The following is a 12160-nucleotide window of genomic DNA, read 5'->3' on the forward strand; positions in this document are numbered from 1 at the left end:
TCACTTGCAAAAGTGATTTAGCTTCTCCAGAGCTTCAGTTTCCTCAAATGTCAATTAGAGAGATGGACTCCAAAGTCTTTAAATTTTTTTCTAACTCTAAAATTCTGTGATTTTATGATGAGGATACATTTCATACTTACTACTTTACCAATCTTAAATGATGCCAAATAGATCTTTCACATATATTATGGATTATGTAATAAAACCTATTCAATTCAGTAACTAAATAAAACAAAGCTTTTAAATCATTCTAATTATGGTTCATATTAATCAACTCCTCTACTATTCTAAATCAAACAGCTTCACTGATTCAGTCTAAATATTTCCCCCCAGCCCCAAGCATTGTACAACCCCATTTTCCTCTTTGATATAAAGTTGCTCTATGCCTACATACTGAAATACAAACTTGGAATTGTAAAAATTTCCAAAGGGGAAAGGGGCCTTGGAAATCATCCAGAGTAACACCTTACAAATGAGAAACCCAACGCCAATATAGAGCAATTGATCAGCCATGATTAACTATGGCTAATTAGTGGCTAAGATATGACTAGAAATGATTCACTGTATGAGCCATGTGAATATAGGCTTTTGGTCTACTTAATGTATCCAACTTTGAATCTGATCATAACAGTTCATTAGGTTTAGGAACTGTCATGCTGTAGTGGAGGGGGTTGGTAACACACAGGAGGAATCCATAGTGTTCATGAGTGACACTGATGTGGAAGTACTTCTATTAGATGGGGGTAATACAAATAATTTTGCAACTACATACATTTTAACCATGATTTTTCAATCTCCTTTTCTAACAAATGCTTTATCAGAGCAATTAACAAGGAGGAAAACTAACCTGCCCATGTTTTATGTTATTTTTCCTTCTTGTCATTTACTACAGAAGGTAATAATGAACAAACTGGCCAAAAGAAAAACAGTCAGAGGAAGGAAAAGAGAGCTAAATGGTCTGAACAATTCATAATGAATGATTAATCCAGAAATTACGTATATAAATATGCCATGTACACAAAAAGGTCTTAATATATTCCTGAAAAGTCCTTGAAGCTTAAAACCTACAGTGTATTCTATAAAAAGAGTTCATATTTATTTCCCTAAGATGCCTATTTTATGTAATCAACAAATTTCTTTAGCAATACTTGGAAGAAACAATTAAGATCATATTTGTCTTTTGGGAAATCTGACACAATTTCTTCAGAACCTTTATCACAATAAAACAAATGTACCTAGGAGGAATCAAAACAGACCATTTAGCCAAGGTCTCTAAATTTGAAGTAGCTAATATCATCTAAAGGCCATAAACATTCGCCAATAATTTCATAAACATATATTAAATTCTTACTATTTGCAAACACTGTGTTGGGTGCTTGATATAAAAAGATAAAAAAGAAACCATCCTCACCCTTAAATAGCTTACATTCTATTGAGCATACACAATGCATATGGAGATACATAGATACAAAGTATATTTATATGATAACTTCAAGGACAGGGCATTAACCACTGAATGGATTGGAAAAAGCATCACAGAGGAAACAGAACCTGACCTATTCTAACAGCAAGCACCCTGACCCATCCAGGATGGCCTGCTAGCACAGGCTCTTCGATCTGTTTTTCTAAAAGGAAAGCTACTTCTGAGGGGGTCAACAGTCTTCTTTAATCACATTCACCAACTGAGAAAATACAAGCAGAGAAACAAAGACCAACAGCCAGGCCTCCTAACTGTCTGACATAAGCCATACATACCTCACAGATCAACAGACAGACCCAGCTGTCTGATATTTACATCCATCCATAGCTACCAGAGACAGAAGCACCGACATGTCCTTTTTCAAAGCACATGGTGGGGAGCCCTTAATGGCTACCTTCTTCGACAGAGTAAGCCCCCAAAGCAAAACCTCCCTTTACCTCGGAGTATATGTACACTTTTCAGAGCCAAAGGGCACAAACTGGTGCTTCATTAACAATTAATAAAAGGTGTGGGCCTTCCTAGGAAACAAGCCTCCTCTAATCCAAGGCCCATTAAGGGGTGGGGACAATCTTTACTTTACACCTATATCTTAAAGGAAGCAAAGGATCCCAAGAAGATGTGGTTAAAAGGGAGTGCATTCCTGAGATGGGGGAGGAAGGATCTGCAGAGGAAGACGAAATGTTATGTATGGGGAGCTACTTGTTCAAATAGTTTCAGGATATATTTACTCTGTTTAGTTTAAGGGCAACTGTGAGATAAATTCTCTTTATTACATAAACTTATTTTCAGAAAGCCTTCCATTCACTTCTTCCCTCCCATATGCAAAAGCCAATAAATAAGCTAACATTACACTGCACTTACTGTAACATTATAACGCACTGTGTGAATAGGTGCTATTATTATTCTCATTCTAAAGATGATGAAATTGAGACCAAGAGAGGTAAAGTGACTTGCCCAGGATCACATAGCTAGTAAATGTCAGAGGATGGATTTGAACTCAGGTCTTCCTGACTCCAGGACCAATATTCTACCCACTCTGCCATCTAACTGCCCAAATATCTAATACGTATGGTATTCTGCACTATTAGGAAAGGGAATAACAAAGCAATTTCTGTTTCAAAAGGCCTACATTGGATGATTCTAAATAGCTTCAGTTAATTCCCAGTCCTTGGATAGAGCTATTTTGACCCTTACAGGTTTTACACATAATGGGACATAATATATACATTTCTTTCATCAACACCATTCACAATTTAGTCCATGAATTCTTTTTTCTACTTTGTTCTTCATCTTTTTGTTCTGTTATCGCTTTTGTTTTTAATTTTAATTTTTTGGGGTCTTATTTATAATACATCAAATACTTTCAAATATATCCCTTCCCCTATCAAAAGAGCCATCCCTTATATAAAAAAGATGAAAAAGAAATACAAAGTAATTCAGCAAAACTAACCAACTCATCAACCACATATCATAAGCACATGCAGTATTCTATACTCATGGCGGGTGATCAAAGTAGCACAGTGGAATGAGTGCCAGACTTCTACTCAGAAAGATGTAAGTTCAAATCTAGCCTACTAACTGTGGGACCTAGGGCAAGTCACTTAACTTCTCTCTGCCTCAGTTTCTTAATATATAAAATGGTGATGCCAACAGCTAGCTCGAAGGGTTGTTGTATGGATCAAATGAAATAATAAATGTAAATGACTTTGAAAAGCTTAAATCACTATATAAATTGGAGTCATTATTATTCCATCTTATTCAGTGGAGGGATAACTTCCAGATTGTTTTTCAGAATGGTAGGATCAATTCACAGCTCTATCATCACCATATCTGGGCCTATCTTTCAACAGTCTGTCCAACATTATTTCATCTTTTGTTATCTTACTGGAGGTGAAGAGAAACCTCAAAGTTGCTTTGATTTGCACTTCCCTTATTATTAGTTATATGTGGTTGCCAACAGTTTTCATTTCTTTTGAAAACCATTTTTGTTCGTGTCCTTTAGTCACTTATTCAGTAGGGAATGGCTCGTGTGTGTGTGTGTGTGTGTGTGTGTGTGTGTGTGTGTGTGTGTGTGTGTGTGTGTGTGTGTATTATGTATGTATGTGTATTAATTTTCTAGATATCTTAAATATCAGAAACTTAGCAGAAAATAGGACACGGAAGAATACTGTCTCCCAGTCTGCTTTTCTAAAAGTAAAGCTGCTTGTCCTTTAACTTTGGTGCATCCTCATCTTCAAAGACCTTACTTACCTTTAGGAATCAGCTAAGGTGACAACTCCTCTACGTAGGCTGCCTAAGACCCTCTAGTAAGAATGTTGGTGTCTCATCTCAGTAGACTATAAGCCCTTGAGGGCAAAGTCAGTGCAATTATTTTCCTTGGTTTCCAAAAACCTCATACAGTCCCTTGCATAAAGTTAACAAGTGATACATGTGTGTATGTATATATATATATATATATATATATATATATATATATATATATATATATATATATATATATATATATATGTGTGTGTGTGTGTATAGACAGGTAGACAGATAGCATTGTATATGCATGGGCAGCTAGGTGGTATAGGGAATAGAGCACCAGGCCTGGAGTAGGAAAACCTGAATTCAAATCTGAACTCAGACATTTACTAGCTGGGTGACCCTGGGCAAGTCACTTAACTCTGTTTGCCTTAGTTTCCTCACCTGTAAAATAAGGAAGAGAAGAAAATGGAACACCATTCCAAATTTTTGGCAAGAAAACCCCAAATGAGATCACAGAGTCAGACACAACCAAAAAACTGAACAATATATGTATGTATATACACACTATACTTTAAAATTATTGATATCTTTTGTTATTCAATCATTTTTATTTCCAAAAATATTCTTACCCCTCTCATACAAAGAATAAAAAGATACCCTCCTCCCCAAAGCATTTATTTCTATTCTGTGATAAAAAGTCTTTATCCTATAAACATTTTGTTACTTAGTTCTTGTAACCTCCTCGGTAAATCTTTCCAAACTCATAATGTCTTGTTACCCAACCAAGAAAAAGGAGATTGAAAGAACTTAGTCCGGGTAGAAATAGAAGTATCTCTGCCCACAAGAAAATGCAGATAGCAGGTAAATTAAGTTTTTGGTTTTCTTCGGGGAAATTAAAAATATTCAAGGTTCAACTTTCAAGAAAAGCAGGAAGAAAAAAACAATAGGCTGAACCATTCTTGGAAAGTTTTAACTTTTAACTTGGAAAGTTTAGTTTTATAGAAAGATAGGAGAAGAGAAGGATCCAGAGGGTCACAGTGGCCAAATTTGACTATACGATTTCCTCAATATGTTTGTACTGGCCATATATTTCTCTTCCCTTCTTTTTTGACCTATTATAACTGTACTGCAATAAGCTGGCAATATCATTGCTCAGCATTACCAAGGTCACTCTTAGTAGTCTAGTTTTGTAAACAAGTCAATGTGTAGGTCTGCATTACCTGCTACAGTGTTGAGAAACATCAAATATTCAAAATTAGAAATCTCCCGGTGCTGCCATCGTTGAGTCATACTGGAAGCTTTAAAAATTTGACGTGGATTTGCTAATGAAATACGCCTAAAAAAAGACACAATTAAGACCATCTTCCAAAATAGCTCAATTTATTTACACTCTGATTTTGAAATTTTTAAAAATGTTCTAGGATAGTTAATACTAACACTAACAACAGAAAAGTTAAACAACTAATTAGAGGGCAGGGGTTTTAATGTGTCCTATAAAATGTCACTTTAAGAAAAATACCATTAAGATGTTTAATTTTACATAATTAAGCCATTTTCATGTCCTAATCAAAAATACACAATGATAATGTTTTTCTAATGATGATACCATGAATTTTATTAAATTGCAATTCAGTATAACAGATGTGTTCATAAGTCCTTATCAATTTAGGTCAATCTCCTAGATAAAAAAATTGTCTCCTTAGTTTATTATTTATATGTAACAACTGTAATTCAATACCTGGAGCAGAAAGGTCATTATAAAATGATAATTTGTGTATCTCTAGTGCATTGAAAAGATGAAGGAAACTGCTGAGGGGAAGATTGAAGGCTTACTAAGCATTCCGAATGTTCATCTAACTTTACAGCTTGTAAGTGCCAGAAGGGACCAAAGAGATCACTTAATATAAAACCCTCATATTCCAGATGAGGAACTGGAAATCCAGTAAGTCGAAATGACTTTCAATGCCGCAAAGCAGAGCTAGAGGTAAAACTCACATTTCTAAATTTCTAATCTGAAATTCCACTGCACCATACATATTGTCTCTTCTTTCAACATTCAGAAACAAGCTCAGGGAACCTGGGGTGTAGTAATGGAAGTACTGTTTAAGCAAGTTTAAAAGGTCATGCTTTGGGCCTCAGGCTTTCTTGATCATTGAAGCTTCTGAATAGTTAGTTCTCACAGCCTGAAACTGAAAATGATTCAGGGATCCTTGTCCTTGGTCTCCTTAAGGAGTTTTTCTCCTTAAGACACTGTAGGAGAGCAACATACTGTGATATTGATACTATCAATAGAGGAACAGTAAAAAGGAAGAGACAAGTGACTTTAGATTAATATTGGTCAAATGAAGTATAACAAAATAATATGGTATTTATAAATCTATGTCAAATAAATGATCAAAATGTTATTTAATTACTTATATAAATGTACCTTACTTTAAACATGTCATTTTCATAAATTAAGCATTTGTAAGTATCCTAGAGAAAAACTTTAATTGTACTAAAAGTGATTTTTAAAGCAATTCTTTAATCAATCCTTTTATATTAAAGATGAATGCTTTTTCTACATGTAAAAATAACAAGATGACTGATGCTGTAAATTTGGATCTTTGAATGTGGTATGTTCTTACTGGGGAGAATGCTTTTAAATGGCTAAAGCAAACATCATTAAACATTTTTATCCATAGAATAAAGATTTCTATCATTAATTAAGGGTAACTATAATTATTCTCATAAAACTTCAATATTCATTGATCCCCTAATAGCAAAGACTTTTTATTATCTCCAAAGTTCCATATTCATATGAAAATCAACATACCTAAACATTTTGCAAAGCATAACAATAGGAAAACATGACTGTGTTGGGCACATTGAGTGATTTTTCCCTGATCTACTACAATTCTACCATATAAGATCTACTGCGAGGACCTTTCTATCTTTCTGCATCTTAGTTTCTTGTAAGTATAAAATAGGACTGTTGCTATTTCTTTACTTCAGAAGTGAATTAAGTTCAAAGACTACCAAAGTCAATCACAGGATTATTGTTATCATAACTTTTTCTTCATAAAACATCACTAAAGGCTATTAAAATGTCTTAAAGCATAGTACGCTACCTGGTTTGAGGCAATCCAAAACTAGTTCCAATGCCAACACGAGGTAGACAGTTGACCACTTTCTTTACTGTAGCAGAGTCTGGAAAGTTGAACATTACGGCCACTACAAACATAAAAGTATGGAATACGTTTTCTCAGTTGCATCTGTTAGATTCTGAAACTTATTTTCCCACAGTCTTCAGCAAATCAAGCATGTCTAGGCCAGGCATTATTTCCATTTTACTTATAAACTCTTTTCTCAGATCCCTTTTCTCTTCTAAACACTGTCAGGAATTCCAGCAACTGTTGTCTTATTAACATTAACACGAAGCTGAAATAATCTAGTTACACTATCTGAATAAAGAGAACAGCAGCATGTCATGGTCTCTCTGGGTTTCCAGAATCAGCTTTGCAAAAGAAATTAAAGTTTATACAATTTTTAAACTAAATGAGTGAAAGCAAGTAAAAATTCAGCTGGGAAATTAACGTGTTAATTATTTTTATTTACAGTAGTACCTAGTTTTCAAGAAAAGATTCTGTTTACTATGGAAGTGTGTTCAATATTACTTCCTACATCCAAAGCAATGTGACCTAAAGCAAATTAGTTTTCTGTGGCTAAAAACCAATAAAATGTAACTTCCCAAAAGTTCTAATAATTTCTTCTGGAAACAACTGCACATTTATGGAAGTCACAGGAACTTAATTTTAATCTATATACTTGTCATAACCCATATATAAATCTTAATCAATAATGACTATTGATATGAGTTTAAACTTTTTTAAAAAACTTTTTAAACCCACATAAAAATAGCACTGTCCATATCCAGGCCATTTTTAAACAAAGTTACAAGGACAAATGAAGACTGTCTTAATTTGTCATCATGTTTTAGGTGGAATTTAGCCTGAAGAATATAAAATAGCCAGGTGAGCTCATGTGAGAATGATCACACATTTTCAACTTCCTAAAAATACTATACTTAGCTAGAGAAATTACATAAGATAGAGGAAACTTCATACATCCCACCAATAAGTTTATGGAGAACATAATTCCTTGCTTATTGAGTACATGACTTCTTGCCTTTAAAATTTAAGGTGATATAAGAGACAAACACAATGTACATGAAATACACAGGAAAAGAAAGCTACCAATTAGAGTCATGGAGGAAATGGCAACAGATAAATGAATAGATAAAGCAAAGGTATGTATAAAATTTCTCAAAAGTACAAAATGAATAAATCTGTGTAAATCATAAATATAGTCAAGGATAAACTACTTTGAGACAAATGAAATGCAAATTAGTATAAAAGTGTGAAAGAATTAACTGATTAAGAGAATAATGTCTGCCTTTAAAAAAGTGTAAATAAGTAAAAAGCAAAAAACCAAAAATTTCCAAGTAAATTTGTTTACAATAGGTATCTGAATTTGTATAGGAAGAAAAATGTAATATCTTTATAAATTTTTTTTAATTATTAAAAACCTGTGGATTATGTCAGGAGGAAATAAAACATTTGAATGGACCTAGCCCTAGGGCCTACAAGAGTGAGAGCTGTCTTACTTTGAGACACTACCTTCTTTAATGTCCCTTTCTATGACACCACTCATACACTGAGACAGTTTACCTCCTGATTCCCATACTGCCCGCTTTCCTTGCCTTAATGGATTTTACCAAGCTCCATTCTAAACCCACAAATTGAATTTTAATTCCACTTTGAAGAATGATGTAATAGAAAACAACTGAGAATAATTCAGTACTATCTGCTGATAGTGTCTTCTTATAAGGTACTGGATTTGACAGGAGATAAATGTGTCATTTGATTCTCTAAAACATGTAGGATTCATTCCAGCAGGAATTTAAACACCAAAGAAAGGTTAAGGAGAGCAAACTGACAGTTGTATTCCTCTATCCCTCCCACAGATTCAAAGTTCTAATTTTTTGAAATGGTGAAAAAAAAAAAAGGACACAGACATAAAAGTACGGTAAGAAACCAAAACTCAAGAGGATTATTGGTCTGTTATACCAGATGTATACCAGTATTTCTATTTATATATTTCATAATTATGTTAAAAGATATTTTTTTCTCAAAGGTAAAAATTATAAATTAACTTAAAGATTACAAACTAGAGTGGGAAAAATCACAGGATGGTATATAATACTGGTTGTGGTCAAGGGAAAGTTTAGACTATAAGAGAATAAAAGAAATTTCCACTAAAATGGGAAAGCAGTAATGACACTTTCTATATTTACAAACTCTTCCAAAAATGAGCTATTTTAAGATGTGAAAATTACACTCAAAATTTTGAGTTTTGAGCAGTATGACATTACCTCTGTTTGCCATGAAGATCTCCAATGCTGTATTCTGCAAAAGATAGCGCCGGGAAAATACTGACCGAATTTCGGTGAAGAGCCATTTTCCATGCAGTCCTTCAGTATATGCCAAAATCTAAATGAAAGAGAAGAAAAGAGGAAGAGATGGGACAGTTTTAATCACTATAAGCAATTGAATGACCAAAGAATCATTTTTTAATATAAAACTGCTTAAAGGTGGAATCGTGATTAAGAAGAGAAATGGATTTGATTATAGCCAATTCTATAAACAGGCATTTAGATATGTACTGAACGAACAAATTACATAATCAGAAAATCTCTTAGTTGACAAGAATCTCTGAGGTCAACTAGTCCAACCCATACCTGAATAAGATTCCCCTCAAAATTATCCAATCTATTCTTGAAGACCTCCAGTGAGTGACAGCCCTCTGTTTCCCAAAAGCAATTCATGATATCTGTGGACAGCTCTAATTGTTAGAAAGTTGTTCAGACTGGAAAAAAATAGAAACAAAGAAAAGAAACCAGAGTCTTCCATCCTACCTATAATATTAGTAATCAATGTTTTATGCTGTGTGCACGTGCGTGTATAAATTTGTTTGTTTTAAAGGGTGGTGATAACCATTAAGAAAGTATTCAACCTGGAGTTTTTAAATAATTAGAAATTTTGTAGCTTTCAATAAGAAAGTTTTCATTATATTTTTGATATGGCATTTTTGATAGTCATGTAAAATATACTTTTATTTGTCAACAATTTAATGATTACCAAGAAACAAAGAATAACACAGGATTATTGAGCACAGGCCCAATTTAAGCTCAACAACATAGTTACAATATAAAAAGAAACTTTTCTTTCATTAAAAAAATCTTAATTCCATAAAAACATACACAAAAAATGCTAAATTCACTGTTTTGGCAATAGTCACTTATTCTAGGAGCATAAAAGTTGACTATAAAAGGCTAAGCATTTGTTTCAGTTAATGCTAACCACAAACCTGCAAATCTCTCTATGAAGTGACTGTCAGAGTAACTTGTTACAATTCCTGTGATTCCACGTGACAGACACACATGCTTAGTCTCCCTGACAAATTAATCCCATCTTGAGTCCTACCCTACTATGCTACATGGATGCTTCAGTTTGGCCTTTTCATTTCAAAGCTTAATTATGAAGGTGTTAAGGGACAATAATGGTGGTTACTTTCCCACTCCCATTATTTACCATTACATAACCAAAAACAGCGAGAGAGGTCACAAATGCATGCTTACTAACACCAGAAACCAGTGCTCTGGCAGGAATGAAATGTAATTAAAAACTTGAGTGCAAAAACCATTATTATAAGATGTCTAAGTAGTGGAACATATTCCACATCCTTCAAAAGTTGTCCCATTTTCTAAATTAAAAACTAAATTCAGTCATGAAGTTATACTAGGAAAGGAAAAGAGTACGTATAGAAAGTAGTAAGGGAACAGTACTATTTCAGCTTATATGATGTTCTGTCCCTTCTTCAGTATTCTCTCAATTTCAAGACCTAGTCAGTTACCTATAATAATTGATATGTGCCAACCATTGTACTTGAACACATTTCAGTTATTATCTCATTTGATCCCTACAACAACCCTGAAAGATAGGTGATGATATTAACTCCATTTTACACATGTAGAAACTGAGTTTATGTGAGTCTGCCAGGACCACAAAGCTAGTATCTAAAGCTGGATTTGAATTCAAGTCTTCCTGAATTCTGGCCTAGTGCTCTATCCACTTTGCTGGTGAAGAGGGCAATAGAGCTGAATAAAACAAGCTTCCCAAGTTCTTCACCATAATGTCCTACTAGAAACTATGTCCAGAAGGTAAGAGAGTGTTATGACATCAAAGAATAATTTAAAAACTTGTTCCCTTTTCTTTAGTCATGTTCAACTCAAGTTCAAATATAAACACAAAAACTGAAATTTAGTTAGGAAAATGGAAACAAAGTATGAAATTATTATCTTGAAGACAAAGGTAACTTGGTCAATACTAGAAAAATAACTTTATGTAACTAACTGTTACTTAGAGAATTATAGAATTTTAGAGTTGGAAGTAACCTTAAACTAATAAGATCCTTTCATTTTACAGGTGTGAAAACTGAGGTCCACTGGGGGAGAGAGGTGTCAAATGCCTAACCCAAAGGCACACATTTGATCAGTGGCAGACCATTTACTTGAATTGACTAGAATTTAGGATCTATTCAATTCAAAACCACTTAAGAGCAGAACCTATCTTAATGTCTTTTTGAGCACCTAAGGGAGAATATCTTTAGTATCTAGCAGGCTCTTAATAAACACCTATCTGAAACCAGATCTCTTGGGAATAACTATGTGAAAGTTGTAAGTAGCTGAAACATGACTAGACAGAAACTTTAATTAATCAGGTTCACTTTTATTTTCAGGAGAAAGTAAAATCACCAGACACAAAATGATAGAAGGATTTTTTTAAAAGAACAACAACGAAAAACACAATGGTTCTCAAAATGTGGTCTGGGGAATTCTGGGGACCCCAACACCTTTCCAGAGGGTTGAAGAAGTCAAAGCTATTTTCATAATAATACCAACATGCTACAATTTCTAAATAACAGCTCTTGGGAAAGGAGGCAGTCATCGCTAATTTTTTAAGAGTGTAAAGGGGTTCTAAGAGTTAGAGAAAAGCTACTCCAGGAACATTTCCTGTACTCAGCTCACATTCTCCCACATCTCCTCTACCTTTTACACCATCACCTTATCCAATGAAAAAGTGAAGAGCATTTAATTCACTCAGTAAACAAACATTTACTGAAGTGTCCCTTGTATTCACAAAAACTATCAATACTGTAAAGCCCTCGATCATCAAATAGAGATTATGTTGTGCTCAGTACACTATTCTTAATAATGCATGAAAACATAATAATATATTTCAGAATGTTTTCAATAAAACCCAAAATGTAAAGGGTTTACTGCTTAATTCTTTAATTAGAAAGCTCAATTAATAAGAAAAACATATTTAA

The 12160-nt window shown here is 33.7% G+C and overlaps 1 protein-coding gene across 4 annotated transcripts in view; it reads right to left on the reverse strand.

Annotated features, from left to right (window-relative positions):
• LRBA (LPS responsive beige-like anchor protein) overlaps positions 1-12160 on the reverse strand; it is a 783746-nt gene that overhangs the window by 188205 nt on the left and 583381 nt on the right. For all 4 annotated transcript variants that reach the window (XM_072621222.1, XM_072621224.1, XM_072621221.1 and 1 more), the window contains 3 exons: positions 9144-9261; positions 6841-6943; positions 4951-5066 (listed from right to left, as the gene is read on the reverse strand). In XM_072621222.1, the coding sequence (XP_072477323.1) occupies positions 4951-5066; positions 6841-6943; positions 9144-9261 (337 nt within the window). The remainder of the gene's footprint in view (positions 1-4950; positions 5067-6840; positions 6944-9143; positions 9262-12160) is intronic.

The sequence above is a fragment of the Notamacropus eugenii genome, chromosome 6 (genome assembly GCF_028372415.1).
Source record: "Notamacropus eugenii isolate mMacEug1 chromosome 6, mMacEug1.pri_v2, whole genome shotgun sequence".
Taxonomy (NCBI): Eukaryota; Metazoa; Chordata; class Mammalia; order Diprotodontia; family Macropodidae; genus Notamacropus; species Notamacropus eugenii.